General features: G+C 42.0%; 1 protein-coding gene across 7 annotated transcripts in view; it reads right to left on the bottom strand.

The window, feature by feature from the left end:
• kat6b (K(lysine) acetyltransferase 6B) overlaps nt 1–14,468 on the bottom strand; it is a 44,992-nt gene extending 30,524 nt beyond the window's left edge. For 4 of the 7 annotated variants that reach the window (XM_071393902.1, XM_071393904.1, XM_071393905.1 and 1 more), the window contains exons 1-2: nt 14,163–14,468; nt 10,854–11,790 (exon numbers count right to left, since the gene is read on the bottom strand). In XM_071393902.1, the coding sequence (XP_071250003.1) occupies nt 10,854–11,504 (651 nt within the window). In that variant the 5' untranslated portion in view covers nt 11,505–11,790; nt 14,163–14,468. Of the gene's footprint in view, nt 1–10,853; nt 11,791–12,753; nt 12,948–14,162 lie in introns of those variants that run through there. The other 3 variants (XM_071393907.1, XM_071393908.1, XM_071393903.1) reach the window with 2 other exon arrangements.
• Between the last annotated feature and the right edge of the window lie 2,582 nt (nt 14,469–17,050).

Raw genomic sequence — 17,050 nt, 5'->3', positions numbered from 1 at the left:
GTGCATCTAACTCTTTTAAGGGGGGGGGGGGGGGGTTAGAAGGATTACTTTATCCTATCCTAGGTATTCCTTAAAGAGGTGGGGTTTCAGGTGTCTCCGGAAGGTGGTGATTGACTCCGCTGACCTGGCGTCGTGAGGGAGTTTGTTCCACCATTGGGGTGCCAGAGCAGCGAACAGTTTTGACTGGGCTGAGCGGGAACTGTACTTCCTCAGAGGTAGGGAGGCGAGCAGGCCAGAGGTGGATGAACGCAGTGCCCTTGTTTGGGTGTAGGGCCTGATCAGAGCCTGAAGGTACGGAGGTGCCGTTCCCCTCACAGCTCCGTAGGCAAGCACCATGGTCTTGTAGCGGATGCGAGCTTCAACTGGAAGCCAGTGGAGAGAGCGGAGGAGCGGGGTGACGTGAGAGAACTTGGGAAAGTTGAACACCAGACGGGCTGCGGCGTTCTGGATGAGTTGTAGGGGTTTAATGGCACAGGCAGGGAGCCCAGCCAACAGCGAGTTGCAGTAATCCAGACGGTAGATGACAAGTGCCTGGATTAGGACCTGCGCCGCTTCCTGCGTGAGGCAGGGTCGTACTCTGCGAATGTTGTAGAGCATGAACCTACAGGAACGGGTCACCGCCTTGATGTTAGTTGAGAACGACAGGGTGTTGTCCAGGATCACGCCAAGGTTCTTAGCACTCTGGGAGGAGGACACAATGGAGTTGTCAACCGTGATGGCGAGATCATGGAACGGGCAGTCCTTCCCCGGGAGGAAGAGCAGCTCCGTCTTGCCGAGGTTCAGCTTGAGGTGGTGATCCGTCATCCACACTGATATGTCTGCCAGACATGCAGAGATGCGATTCACCACCTGGTTATCAGAGGGGGGAAAGGAGAAGATTAATTGTGTGTCGTCTGCATAGCAATGATAGGAGAGACCATGTGAGGATATGACAGAGCCAAGTGACTTGGTGTATAGCGAGAATAGGAGAGGGCCTAGAACAGAGCCCTGGGGGACACCAGTGGTGAGAGCACGTGGTGCGGAGACAGATTCTCGCCACGCCACCTGGTAGGAGCGACCTGTCAGGTAGGACGCAATCCAAGCGTGGGCCGCGCCGGAGATGCCCAGCTCGGAGAGGGTGGAGAGGAGGATCTGATGGTTCATAGTATCAAAGGCAGCCGATAGGTCTAGAAGGATGAGAGCAGAGGAGAGAGAGTTAGCTTTAGCAGTGCGGAGCGCCTCCGTGACACAGAGAAGAGCAGTCTCAGTTGAATGACTAGTCTTGAAACCTGACTGATTTGGATCAAGAAGGTCATTCTGAGAGAGATAGCAGGAGAGCTGGCCAAGGACGGCACGTTCAAGAGTTTTGGAGAGAAAAGAAAGAAGGGATACTGGTCTGTAGTTGTTGACATCGGAGGGATCGAGTGTAGGTTTTTTCAGAAGGGGTGCAACTCTCGCTCTCTTGAAGACGGAAGGGACGTAGCCAGCGGTCAAGGATGAGTTGATGAGCGAGGTGAGGTAAGGGAGAAGGTCTCCGGAAATGGTCTGGAGAAGAGAGGAGGGGATAGGGTCAAGCGGGCAGGTTGTTGGGCGGCCGGCCGTCACAAGACGCAATATTTCATCTGGAGAGAGAGGGGAGAAAGAGGTCAAAGCACAGGGTAGGGCAGTGTGAGCAGAACCAGCGGTGTCGTTTGACTTAGCAAACGAGGATCGGATGTCGTCGACCTTCTTTTCAAAATGGTTGACGAAGTCATCAGCAGAGAGGGAGGAGGGGGGAGGAGGGGGAGGAGGATTCAGGAGGGAGGAGAAGGTGGCAAAGAGCTTCCTAACACAGCTTATGCTGTGTTGTGGGACCGGATGGGAGGTGTTTCAGTCAGTGGTCTGGCAGAATGCCAGTTCTTGGTCACGCACTTTCCTCATGATATCGTCATGCGGTCCATTACTTATAGAGACTGAAAAGAATGCTCCGGTTGGAACGTTATTGGATATATATGATAAGCATGTTCCAGTTTAGGTCGCCTAGCAGCACGAGCTCTGAAGATAGATGGGGGGGCAATCAGTTCACATATGGTGTCCAGAGCACAGCTGGGGGCAGAGGGTGGTCTATAGCAGGCGGCAATGGTGAGAGACTTGTTTTTAGAGAGGTGGATTTTTAAAAGTAGAAGTTGTAATTGTTTGGGTACAGACCTGGATAGTAGGACAGAACTCTGCAGGCTATCTTTGCAGTAGATTGCAACACCGCCCCCTTTGGCTGTTCTATCTTGTCTGAAAATGTTGTAGTTAGGGATGGAGATTTCAGGGGTTTTGGTGGTCTTCCTAAGCCAGGATTCAGACACGGCTAGAACATCCGGGTTGGCAGAGTGTGCTAAAGCAGTGAATAAAACAAACTTAGGAAATAGGCTTCTAATGTTAACATGCATGAAACCAAGGCTATTACGGTTACAGAAGTCATCAAAAGAGAGCGCCTGGGGAATAGAAGTGGAGCTAGGCACTGCAGGGCTTGGATTCACCTCTACATCACCAGAGGAACAGAGGAGGAGTAGGATAGCTAAAAGGTATGAGAATTGGTCGTCTAGAACGTCCGGAACAGAGAGTAAAAGGAGGTTTCTGGGGGCGATAAAATAGCTTCAAGGTATAATATACAGACAAAGGTATGGTAGGATGTGAATACAGTGGAGGTAAACCTAGGTATTGAGTGATGATGAGAGAGAAATTGTCTCTAGAAACATCATTGAAACCAGGTGATGTCATCGCATGTGTGGGTGGTGGAACTGAAAGGTTGGATAAGGTATAATGAGCAGGGCTAGAGGCTCTACAGTGAAATAAGCCAATAAACACTAACCAGAACAGAAATGGACAAGGCATATTGACATTAAGGAGAGGCATGCTTAGTCGAGTGATCATAAGGGTCCAGTGAGTAGTGAGGTTGGTTGGGGTAACGGCGATTCAGAAAGTTAGCCGGGCCATCGGTAGCAAGATAGCAGAGGATGAAGGTCTGTTTTTAGCCACCTCGTGCGTTTCCGTCGGTAGATTAGTGGGGTTCCGTGTGGTAGAGGGGATCAATCCAATTGGCAAAATAGATATAGTTATAGTGACCCAAGAAAAATTGTACCATAGACCTATTCAGATAGCAGCCGATAAGACAGCTAACGATTAGCGGGCCGCAGATGGGCGTTCAGGTAACGTCGTGACAGAGGGGCCAGTTGGATAACTCCCTCAGGCAGATAACGTCGGTGGGGATGGGGATGCCCATTCTATTCATTCCATTTCTAGCAGCACATACAGTCAGGAGCAGAGGAAGAGAAAATGTGTGTTTTGTTTTGCTATTTGAACAGTTATTACGATGACTGGCTGGCCAAATGGCTGGCCAACTACCGTCATCCAAAATTCCATGACCGTCACAGCCCTATACATGAACTGCATGAAAAAGGCATTGATCCAATAAGATAGGATTAGCTTTTTATTACATCAAATCGGTAGCCTGAGCATATGAGTAGAGACAAAGGTTCAGGCTGCGGCACAGTCACTATGGAAGATCTAGTCTACAGCGCCTGGTTAAATTGTCTTTAGGAGGATTTGTATACTCTCTCCATGGTTAAAAAGCAGTGAGAAACAGATGTCATTGTTGCAACAAAAAAATAAAAAAAAATAAAGCGTGCTTCATTTACTATCATCCCAAATCAAAATATTTCATTATCTTGACATTCTTAAAATTTTACGCTAATTTTCCTATGGATGGGCTGAACGTGTTACTACATTACAGACATTTTCACCACACAAAAATATCAGAAAAATGAAATATCGTTTTTACCTCAGATTGGTGATTACTAAAGTTTATAGTCATCACGATCTCACAAAATCGATTGCTTAAAACAGATTCATATCTTTCGTTTAATACCTGTGTTGTCTTCATATGTGCCAGTCCGTAGTATGATTATTTTTTCCCCCTCCTCCCATAAATGACTCTGGCCTCAAATAAATTCATGGATTTGAGGCTTAAGCTATAATTCAAATGAAAGCCAATCTCTGAAGTCATTTAGAAACCGATGTGAGGTGGTGATTCATTGGAATTATCCAGTCAAAAAAAAAGTGTTGTTTCCGTTACCGTATCGGCTATCTACCGATATAATGGTCTCACAAAGCTATAAGTTGATATATAGCTACTACAGGTTATTGTTGATCGACTGGTAAATGTAGTATACCCAAGTTATTGGAGGTTTGTCTTTTAGAAGAGAACAAACGGCACATGTAGCGTCAGCGAATTGTCCCAGTTCCATTGATTTCCATACAATATCGATGTGAGTGAATCATTTGTGCACAATATTGATTACAGTAGAACAAGCTAATCAATTCCAGCTCCGAGTGGACCCTTGGCAAATGTATGTGCGTTTGCAGTTCATAAAAAGTTCTAATTTAGGAAAATAAAAGTAATCTGAACACATGACTGACATGTGTAAAGAGCAATTTTTGTATTCAAAATATCACAACCTACATCAGCATATTGATTATGAATTTGGACAGCTAAAACCAGTGTTGAGACACTGGGCTATAAATCATAACAGGAAACAGCAACAGTATAATTTTCTACTTATGTTTTAGGAATATAAATTATTTTAACAATTCTTACGTGAATCTACTTAATTAGATAAGAACCACTGAATTATTAGCCTAGAAAACCTGCTGATGTAGTAAGCTATTGATTTTGATGATATTAGTGCAATTGTGAAATGATAAGTGCAGTGTATGTGTAGTTGATAAAGTCAAGTTTCACAACTTACACAGTACTTCAAAAATGTATAAAGCAAAAACCCTATGTGTCTAGCCTAGTCTGTGCTGGCCATTAGATATTTTTTGCAGTAGGAAACAGCCTCCGATTGGTGATTAAACAGAGAGAAAAATAAAAACCCTTAAAAGTGGTGCTCATTTGAAAAATAATAGAAAAAAAGAGAAAGAACACACAGCTAAAGAGAAGATATTACTGATTGACTAGGGGATTTCCAAATTAAGTACATTAGAGGAAATTACAGTGCTTTAAAAAGGCACAGTTGTGTTCCATGAGGGGGGGTGGGGTTCTATTAGAAGACTGCTGTTCTAGAAGCCAGGCAGAGAGCAGTGCTGAAGAACAGGTTACATAACAGTAAGGGGAGAGAAGAAAAAAATTCCTTGCCTTTGTTGCAGCCAAACTCACTTTAGAATCGAATAAACTTTGACCCAAGACTGCTCTTTTCCAAGACTCTCATTTCCTATACCCACTAGTTATGCTTTGTTACTGGCTAACTTCAAGGACTAGAAAGAAGTAATCCTTTTGAGTAAACTAAAAGATCTTTGTAAACTAAAAGAACTTAGTGATGTCACCACCAAATAGCACAGGAGCTGAGTGTAATTGAAAAACTCCAAACTTATACAGAATAGGGCCAAGACATTTCTTATGAGGATAGATTTCTTGGTAATGACAAGCTTTTTATTACAGGAGGACAGTGTCTTAAAACAGAACTGTTTCACTTTGGTCTGACCACAAACACAAACTTGTGGCTGTATCGTCAAGGGTGTTATTTCCTGATATTCATAATGAAACTGAAGGGTAGATAATGTCTCCAATAGTGAAAATGCCAATCTAGAATGGTCTACTGTAGGCCTACACCATTTAAAAGTAGTAAATTACCAAATGATTAACATAAATGAATCCTTTCCATAACGTGGAGAGACAACATGTTAACGCAACTTTATACTCCCAAAGCCCTAGACTGTAATTTTGACCTTCTACACAAAAGGGAGGAAAACTGTTTTATGGCAACAGTAATAGTAACCTTCCAATGTTTTGGCCTTCACTGTAAAGTCCTTTTCATTTGTCAAGTACAAAACTGCTGTCAATACAGTATTGTTCACATGCAGCATGAGTTACTGCTGAGTGATGGAGCCACAATCTCTGCAGAGTGAAAAAACACATCTAATGCATCATGGTCAAGAGGAAAAAAATGAAGGCTAAGAGTTTTTAGGGGCCCTATATCAAGCCATACAGTCAGCTCCAAAATTATTTGACAGCGTTTCCCCTACATGCATTTAGTAGAGGCGCAATGCAGCTGCTAAATCGTGGTCACCACTTAAAATACATACAGTACCAGTCAAAAGTTTGGACATCTACTCATTCAAGCGTTTTTCTTTATTTTTACTAATTTCTAAATGTAGAATAATATTGAAGAGGTCTCAACTATGAAATAGCACATATAGAACCATGTAGTAACCAAAAAATATTAAACAAATCAAAATATATTTTATATTAGAGATTCTACAAAAAGGAGCCACCCTTGGCCTTGATGACAGCGTTGCACACTCTTGCCATTCTCTCAACCAGCTTCATGAGGATGTTAATTGAAATTCATTCCAGGTGACAGGTGTGCATTGTTAAAAGTTAATTTGTGTAATTTCTTTCCTTCTTAATGCGTTGACCCAATTAGTTGTGTGTGACAAGGTAGGGGTGGTACACAGATGATAACCCTATTTGGTAAAAGACCAAGTCCATATTATGTCAAGAACAGCTCAAATAAGCAAAGAGAAACAACAGTCCATCATTACTTTAAAACATGAAGGTAAGGAAATCCAGAAAATGTGAAGAACTTTGAAAGTTTCTTCAAGTACAGTAGCAAAAACCATCAAGCGCCATGTTGAAACTGGCTCACATGAGGACCACCACAGGAAAGGAAGACACAGTTACCTCTGCTGCAGAGGATAAGTTCATTAGAGTTAACTGCATCTCAGATTGCAGGCCAAATAAATGCTTCACAGAGTTCAAGTAACAGACATCACAACATCAACTGATTCACGCAGACCATGAAGGCCAGCGTGAATCAGGCCTTCATGGTCGAATTTCTGCAAAGAAACCACTACTAAAGGACACCAATAATAAGAAGAGACTTGCTTGGGACAAGAAACACAAGCAATGGACATTAGACCAGTGGAAATCTGTCCTTTGGTCTGATGAGTCCAAATGTGAGATTCTTGGTTCCAACCGCCGTGTCTTTGTAAAACGCAGAATAGGTGAACGGATGATCTCTGCATGTGTGGTTCCCACCGTGAAGCATGGAGGTGGCGGCGTGATGGTGCTTTGCTTGTGACACGGTCAGTAATTTATTTAGAATTCAAGGCACACTTAACCAGCATGGCTACCACAGCATTCTGCAGCGATACGCCGTCCCATCTTTTATTTTTATTTTTTTATGACAGGACAATGACCCAACACACCTCCAGGCTGTGTAAGGGCCATTTGACCAAGAAGGAGAGTGATGGAGTGTTGCATCAGATGAACTGGTCTCCACAATCACCCAACCTCAACCCAATTGAGATGGTTTGGGATGAGTTGGACCGCAGAGTAAAGGAAAAGCAGCAAACAAGTGCTCAGAAGATGTGGGAACTCCTTCAAGACTGTTGGAAAAGCATTCCAGGTGAAGCTGGTTGAGAGAATGCCAAGAGTGTGTGAAGCTGTAATCACGGCAAAGGGTGGCTACTTTGATATAAAACATATATTTGGATTTATTTAACACTTTTTTGGTTACAACATAATTCCATCTGTGTTATTTCATAGTTTTGATGTCTTCACTATTATTCTACAATGTAGAAAATAGTACAAATAAAGAAAAACCCTTGAATGAGTATGTGTGTCCAAACTTTTGACTGGTACTAACACACACACGGAATTCAGACCCCTTGACTTCCTCCACATTTTATTACTGTTATTACTGTTACTCTAAAATTGATTAAATAGTTTCTTCTCCTCTCATCAATCTACACATAATACCCTGTAATGACAAGGCAAATATATAAAGAAAAAAAATGAAATATCAGATTTACATAAGTATTCAGACATTTTACTTTGAATCTTCATCCTAGGCTGAGTTCCTGAGCAGGTATTCATCAAGGATCTCTGTACTTCTTTCCCTTTATCCTGACTGGTCTCCCAGTCCCTGCCGCTGAAAAACATCCCCACAGCATGATGCTGCCACAATCATGCTTCACCGTAGGGATGGTGCCAGGTTTCCTCCAGACGTGACGCTTGGCATTCCGGCCAAAGAGTTCAATCTTGGTTTCATCAGACCAGAGAATCTTGTTTTCTCATGGTCTGAGTCCATGGACTGTCATGTGCATTTTACAGAGGAGTGGCTTCCATCTGACCACTCTACCATAAAGGCCTGATTTGTGGAGTGCTGCAGAGATGGTTGTCCTTCTGGAAGGTTCTCCCATCTCCACTCTGGGGTTCTTGGTCACCTCCCTGACCAAGGCCCTTCTCCCCCGATTGCGCAGTTGGGCCAGGTGGCCAGCTGTAGGAAGAGTCTTGGTGGTTCCAAACTTCGTCCATTTAAGAATGATAGAGGCCTCTGTTCTTGGCGACCTTCAATGTTGCAGAAATGTTTTGGTACCCTTCCCCAGATCTGTGCCTCGACACATTCCTCTCAGATTTCTACGGACAATTCCTTCGAATGGCTTGCACGGTCAACTGTGGGACCTTATATAGACAGGTGTGTGCCTTTCCAAGTCATGTCCAATCTATTGAATGTACCACAGGTGGACTACAATCAAGTTGTAGAAACATCTCAAGGATGATCAATGGAAACAGGATGCACCTGAGCTCAATTATAAATTTGCTAAAAAAATATATTTTAAACTGTTTTCGCTTTGTCATTATGGGGTATTGTGTGTAGATTGATGAGGATTTTATTATAATTTTTTAAATTCATTTTAGAAAAAAGCTGTAATGTAACAAAATGTGGAAAAAGGTAAGGGGTCTGAGACTATCCAAATGCACTGTACATATGCCCCAGGAAGACCTCACCCCCCCCCCTCCCCCATGCAGGAAGACCCCCGCTAGACCCCATTCAGCCACGCTCCGATAACTGCCACAGCTGCTGAAAAAATATAGTCTTATAAAATCAGCTGGTGAAAAAATCTTATATTAATATATTTGCTCAGAGAACAATTTTGGTTAACAAGTAAATAAACATAATTATTGGCAACCCTAAAGATTCAAATCAAACTAAATGAAATCTGCATTAACATTCTACTTAAAATTTTTTTATTTCAGTTTAAGGAACAGTATTGTGGCCTTCCACGGCTAAAATCCCTTTGTCATCCATCACCATGTGGAATGCCAAAAATGTATGGAACTCAGAACTCATGAGGCAAATGGTTGTTGACTTTCAAAAAAAGCAGGCAATGCGTAGAAAAATAATAATATAGCACTTACCACTATTAGAGCAATTATTACAAATTTAAAACCACTGGAACAGTGGTAAACGTGCCTGGTAGAGGGTGCATTTGTATCTTGTCCCCATTCAGTGAGGAAGATGATTTGGGAGGCAAAGAAAAGTCCAAGGGACACAGTTGGAGAATTACAGAACTTGGTTGCATCTTGGGGTAACCAAGTCTCTTAATCTACAATTAAACGTCACCTCCATGCCAATAGGCTATTTGGAAGGGTTGCCATAAAAAATCCTTTATTGAGAGAAACCGACACATGTAAATGCCTGGAGTTTGTTAAAGGCATTGGCACTTGGACCGGAACCGGATGGTATGGTCAGATGTTACAAAAATAGAGGTTTTTGGCCATGCACACCAGCGGTGGGTTTGGCATCAAAAGAAGGATGCATATGCAAAAAAAGAACCTCATTCCTAATGTAAAATAAGGTGATGGACCTTTGATGTTATGGGGCTGTTTTGCTTGCACTGGGCCTGAGGTCCTTGTTAAGGTCAACTGTACTAGGACATTTTAGCCAAAAACCTGGTTGCATCTGCCTGGAAGCTGAAACTTGGCCGCAATTGGATGTTCCAGCAAGACAATGACCCCAAGCACACATCAAAATATACAAAGAAATGGTTAACTGACCACAACAAAAAAAAATCAACATTTTGCAATTGCCATCTCAGTCTCCGGACTTGAATCACATTGAAAACCTGTGGTTTGAATTGAGGGCAGTCCATAAGCGCATGCCAAATTATATATATATATATATATCAAGGATCTGGAAAGATTCTGCACAGAGGAATGGTCTAAGATCCCTCCCAATGTGTTTTCCAATCTCATAAAACATTATAGAAAAAGGCTCAGTGTCCTAGCAAGGGGAGGGTGCTGGAGTATTGAAAACAGGGGTGTTGATAATTTTGTCACCCATCTTTTTTAGATTTGTATTACTTGTTAAACATATTTGAGCAAGTGTATTAGTATAAAATAATTGACCCATAAAATTATATATTACACACAACCCTGTGTTCTCAAAGACAAATAACTTAAAGCTACTGTACGTCATTTACTCTCCGTCTATAACAACATAGCCCATCTATTCTGCCAAACAAATGCAAAAATGGCCAATTGGTTACAAAGTATTTTCCTGAGCAGAGGAAATGTCAACAAGGCCTAGTAGTTTCCTAAAGTACACACTGAACTAGCTAGGAGATCTACTGAGTAGCTGTGTTTCCAAGCAGCAATATTATATCACAACAGCTTGATTTAAGACCACAAGAGCTCTGCTATTCATCACAAAACTGTCAGCTATCATCCAATTGCATTCCTCAAGTGCAGCATCATCACCCAGTGCTTGAAGCCGATTAGGCATGATCAGTGAGAGCATCAAGTCCTTAACCAAATGAGACTGAATATTCCAAAATGAGACATATTGGTCAAACAACAATCTAGTGTTTATTTTGCCGGCTAAAGGGATAATATATGCCATTTAGCAGACGATTTTTTACCAAAGAGGGTAAATATTATCGACATAAAGGATTCAGAGGCTATGAGTAGCATACTGTACCTAGTGAAAGAAGCCTTGGAATACACAGTATTATCAGCAGGCTACTATAATACATAACCTAGTATCAGTATACTGTACCTGGTCACTCTCATGTGGAAGAAGAGTGACACACTGAAGAGCCAATGGGGAAGCACCTGGACACCTCTGGCTCCTCCCCTCTGCTCCACTACCCCCCTGGTTTAACCTGTAGAGTGGGCCGGTCTTCTCCAGCCGGCCGTTGTTGACTGCTCGTTTGGCGGACAGTCGTAACCTCTGGTGAAACCCCGGGTTGTCCAGGACATGTGATAGATCATCCTGGTTCCTTAGGTACCTCTGGATGTCCTTCAGAGAGGAACCGTGGTTATCATCCAGACCCTCGATGGCCCTCCTCAGAATTTTATTCCAGTCAACGTGGCGAAGGTCACTGGGATTCCATATAGATCCTTTAGACAATGGGACAGAGAGGTTTGCACTAACAGGTTTGAGCGATGATGTTGTTGATGAAGATACTCCTCTCCCAGGGTGCTCAGGGTCTTTGTACGACACGCTCCCCTTATTGGTGACTTTGAGAATGGAACCATCGTGAACACTTAACTCCAACTGCTCCAGAACGGTCCTCTTGTCCAATCTGTGTAAGGTAGCCACCGCATGACAAATCCGCTCGTCGGAAGGCCTCTGTTTTTGCCTTTTGATTTTCTGTATTGCTTCTAGAATCCACTCCGTATACAGAGGGTTAGCAAGTTCCACCATGGTTAAACAATGATATTTAGGAAAAAGTGATCCATAGAGAATATCCCTTGTTGTTGTGAAACATTTGATACATCCAACACATCTTGAAGGTCAAAAAGTAATGTTCCACCTCGGCATCAATACATTCCTGCTGTAAATCCTCATCCAAGGTGGAAGCTCACATGTAACCTCAAAATAAGATGAAAGTAGCTAGATAGTAAATTCCTCGAAGGTTGGGACAGTTACCGACCGACTTGGAACACGATTCCTTCGAATGACGCTAGTTCCTTCAAGATCCAAATGATAACTTAAAAGAAAAAACACAGATAGTCATAAACAGTCAAATAAGATCACAAGTCAAAAATATGCAATACTGTACCCTAACAATAACAGAGCCAGAATTTCTATATATTTGTTTCAACCAGCACCTTTACTGAATCTCAAGTACTAGTAGCCCATGGTCACATTAGACAATAACTAGATTGTTTTGATTACTGGTAGTGAATTGTGAGAGATCGGCCTAGTATACACTTTACACATTGGGCCATGACCAATATAAGTGTTTTTGGATTAGTAGGCTAGGCTATATTCTGAGACCTCACCATAACATTTACTGAAAAGCAGACCAAGACAACATGAAATGAAGGTCAACAACACTCAAGAGAAACAGATGGATTATAAAGCAGTTCAGACGGATTGAAGATGATTCTAGGTAGGTTAGGGATAGGCTAATGTTACTTAATCCGTAGTCTGAGTCTGATACTATAATCCACCGATTGACCTAACCCCATGCAATAGTTTGTGGTAAAATAATGATTAAGATGAATTTGTCATGACACTGACTACAGTCATAACAACAAGAGAGATTAAATGTCACCTGTTAAATATATGATAAAACACCTATCAGAATTACTTGTGATATCATTTGTGTTATTTTTTTGTTGATAGTTAAATGCTTCATTGTAACAGCACCAGCTGACTAAACTAGGCTACTCAGTGTTTCTAAATCAGCTACAATGTAGAACAAGAAGGGCAATGGAGTTTGACTTCTTGCACGCGAGTTTGACAGCTTGTATGCGTAACGAGTGATAAACAAGGATTTGTTCATTTTAGCAGTCGGCGCGAGCTTGAACGTTAGCCGCACACGATCAATTCATATTGTTACACTTTTTGACAGCTGCGGAGGAATGGTTACCGGAAATTTATGACGGCAATTTATGTTCAAACTAACATGAGACGCTTACGAACGAGAAGATAATATGTAACTAACCTTGCTTGTATCAGTTGAGTTGTAGGAAAAAACATTGCTGCCTGCATTAATGACGTGACCTAAACAGTCGCCATTTTGTTACAATGTTGTAGTTTACATAAATCCGACATGACGCTGATTACAATCCAATGGAGTCTCATTAAACCTTACCTACACTAATGTGCCCTCCCTAGCAACTTTAATATTGGCTGTAAAGGCAAGATCCGATTTCTGGTTTGATAAAGTACATGTCAATCATTATATATGAGCTCACTTTAGAAGGGACTGCGTTGGCTGCTTGATCTGTCACTACACTCAATTGAACCGCCTCTTAAGGTGTCTTCTCGTATCATGGTTTGATGTTGTATTTACCCTGAGCACTTATCGTTTGACTGAATAAGTCGGTGCACTATAGGGACAATTTAATATACCTTTGTATCTCAATTAGATTGTCATTCATTAACATAAAAGTTACCGCAGGTCAGTGGTTAAATTAATGATTTCTGGTTAAACTATATCCTGTGTCAAACGACAGCCCACCTTTACTACGACTCCTCCTTGAAACAATTGGTTACACTTCAAAATTATTTGGATCATTTTAGACTTTAATTGGTTGTTTGTTAAATCCATCATTTATTTGCAAAAAAAACGGCGAAGACTTGACTGCTGATTTAAAGCAGCAAGTTTTAAAAAGGTTTGAAGGTGATGGGCTATTATCGTGCTATGGTTGTCCATGCTACCCGACACTTCTTTCCCCACAAACTGGTGTTCTCATTTTATTTTCCACTCTTGTGGAAATTCACTATAGCCTATTCCCAGAAGCACTGACAATTCACTGATTTCAGTTTTCACCAACTCATGTAGGCTACCAAACGTTTACGGGTGGGCTACATCATAATAAATAGGGCACACTATAAATAATCATTCAGAATTTCTTATCCATCAAGCGGTAGAATTTCTCTACATAGCACGAGTGCCTGCCTGTGTTAGGCTACAGCGATCATCAACATTCTACCGTGTAAATTATGACAATACTTATTATCTGTATTATCTTGCACTGCATTTCCGACTAGAAAATAAACACATGGGGGGGGGGGGGGGGGGGAAATTCCACATAGCCTACAAACGGAGTAGTTGACCCGGGAAATCGGAGTAGCGGCATCTTCACTGTGCCTCAATAATAAATGTATTGCTACAGTTTCGCGATCCATCCATTTCTCACTCGACTCGCAGGTCCATTCTCGTTTACACATTATTAGTCAGTGATATACAGTCTCCTTGGAATGTAGGCTACATCGTTTACAAAATGTTCCGAACGACGCTGGGCAAGGAGGCAAAACAATTTACGCAAGTTTTATGCAAGGATGAACATGTAACCAGTGAGAGAAAAAGGCATCGGCTAGCTACCGTAAATATTTGCTGGTAGTTACCTCTTCAAGTTTTCTTTATCGGATACAGTCCTCTTCTTTATTAACACGATGACTGAAACGACGATCGGATATAAATAATCACACTCACAGCGGCACATCCATAGGGGGGTTTCCTTGTATTTTTAATCTCTAAACGATTCGCTGAAGGCTCGCGCTGAGACAGAGAGGACCTGATAACAACTAATTGAAAGGTTAATCTACATAGCAGCCTGTGACAAAGTGGTACCTCCCTCCCCCTTCTTCTTCACTGTAGACATCCCTACTTCAGTCAGTGAAGTGGAGCAGACCGTCGCCCCTGTAGCAGTAGCGCTTCCCCAATGATCATAGCGGCAAATGTAATGTCACTTTCACTTTCCACATTAAAATGTCCCGGGATGTGCATGGGAAGATTACATTTTTTTTGCAACACGTCTTGATGTCTTTATCCAGGGCTGTATTCTGCGAGTGGCATAATACTTGCACAGCTAGTGTACACATTGACATTGGCATTAATTGCCGTTATCCGGAATAACTTCCTAGATAATACAGCCTATTGGGCCACCTTATTTCCAAGCATCTTCTGATCATAGAACCAGCTGGATAGGTCTTTTTGCAGAGGGACTGTTAAATTGACCCAATCCTAATATAATGAAGACATCAAGTCCTTGATCATGATCACAACATAAAATCGTTATGAATAATGACACCTACAAAAAATAATATTGATATCATTTTAAAGGAAGACAGACAAGACAATCATAGTCTATTAAATGGACACCAATAAATCAACAGTATGATTCAATCATATTATGGAAATTATCCATCAACAACCTCAAGATGTTACAGCTGCTGCCTACACTAATTTGTGTGTGAAATCCATCCCTGCTCTTTCCTTCAATGCCCACATTAGTCACGTCTGTAAAACGTCATTCTTTCACCTGAATAACATCTCCCGCATAAGACCCTCTCTCACCACATCTGACGCAGAAAAACTAATCCATGCACTCATTTTATCCGGAATTGATTATGGAAACGCAGTTCTTGGGGGCCTGACTGCAAATTTAATTCATCAACTTGAGCTCAGCTAAAACAGTGCCGCAAGTATTCTAGCACAAACAAAAAAAGTCTGCGCACATCACCCGCATCCTTGCTGAGCTCCATTGGCTACATGTTCCTCAAGTAATTTACTATAAAATTCTCCACCTCGTTTACAATGCCCTAAATGGAATCGGACCCGCCTACCTGTTAGACATTCTCTCCCCCTATGAACCTCCACGCACCCTACTACGTTCGAACCAGGCCAAACTCCTCCATGCCCACAGGACTAGGCTCTGCACAATGAGGGGCATATTTTTGTTGTAGCCCCAGACACACACACCTGATTCAACTTGTCAAATAATCATCAAGCTCTCAATGAGTTGAATCAGGTGAATTTGTCTGGGGCTACAACAAAAATGTGTGCTGTTGGGGGTACTAGAGGACTGGAGTTGGGAAACTGATATAGGGTGCCATTTGGGACGTAGTTGGAGCATGTGCCATCCACACAGTCTGACCATCCCCCATCTCTCCTCTCTCTCTCAAACCTTGCCAACTGCCACCCAGTGCTGTTCAGCAACACTGCTGCCCATCTGCGGGGCAAAACACTGGTCTGGTCTGCTCTGGCTACGTCCCCAGTCAGTCAATTCCCATCCCAAATGGAACCCTATTCCCTGTGTTGGGCACTACTTTTGACCAGGACCCTTTCATTTTGTTCCAAATGCCACCCTATTTCCTATATAGTGCACTAGTTTTGACCAGGGCACACAGGATCTCTCCCAAATTGCACCCTATTCCCTATATAGTGCTCTTGGGATGCAGACACACTGCTTTTGCTTTTCACGCAGTCAAAGAAGGGATGGTGCTGATGAATGAGGGTAAATACCAGACATACGAATTGTGTTCTTTCTTTGAAAATATAACTCTCATATGATGAGCCCAAATTTGCCAACGCCATATGTTCTTCTAGCAGCTCTGATCTAATTGAACTCTGTATATGTATAAATTAAGAACATTAGAAGTTGGTAGAATTCAGACTTGGGTATCGCACACCCCAAGGGAGAAACAGGGGACCTTAGCCAGTTAGTTGCTGAGACAGAGACAATGACACATCCGTAACATTTAAACTACTGTTCTTACACTTTAAAATGAAGTAAAGCACGGTAGAAAAGTGTGGTTAACAGTTTTTCTTCTCGCGGTAAACTACGCAGCATTCCTCATTCTCATTACTTAATCATGGTTCCATCTTTTTGTTTCAGTCCAAAATCGCATCTTATTCTCTATTTAGGGCACTACTTTTGACCAGTAGTGCACAAAATAGAGAATAGGGTGCCATTTGTCACGCATTCTTTGTGTTTGTGTTTTGCCATCTGTCAAGTTGAGAAGCAAATGAACCAGCTGCTACGGAGTGTGATCTCTGCCAATCAGAAATGTGGTCCTTTTCAAAGCGCATCTGTGTGAAACCTTAAAACGCTGATGAAAAAAGTGTCTCAAAGTTGTTAATAACATTTTGGCTAGAGCCTGTTTTCACCTAGATGCCCCTGATTAACATAAACGCATAAACCAAGCATCATTAAATGGATCTACAGCCCTTTGCATAAGAGGTGTTTGAATAGGATCACTCTTCACATTTAATGAGCCCAGAAATTAAAGGGAAAATATATGCAAACAGGTTGAGTTCTGTACTATTATTTATACACAATATGAAAATGGCATATTGCATAATGTGTTTTTGTATTTCAATTTTTCAGTTTCACAGTTATATGGGACATAGGCATATTTTGACCTCAGTCTATGATAATAGTATTAGGTTATAGGCTACAGTTTGTATATACTACTGTTAAAGGAGCAATGTAGTACTGGCTCAGAACCTA

The sequence above is a fragment of the Salvelinus alpinus genome, chromosome 3 (assembly GCF_045679555.1).
Source record: "Salvelinus alpinus chromosome 3, SLU_Salpinus.1, whole genome shotgun sequence".
In the NCBI taxonomy this organism is placed as follows: Eukaryota; Metazoa; Chordata; class Actinopteri; order Salmoniformes; family Salmonidae; genus Salvelinus; species Salvelinus alpinus.
The sequence above is the reverse complement of the archived record's forward strand: the minus strand, read 5'-3'. Positions and strand labels throughout refer to the sequence as shown.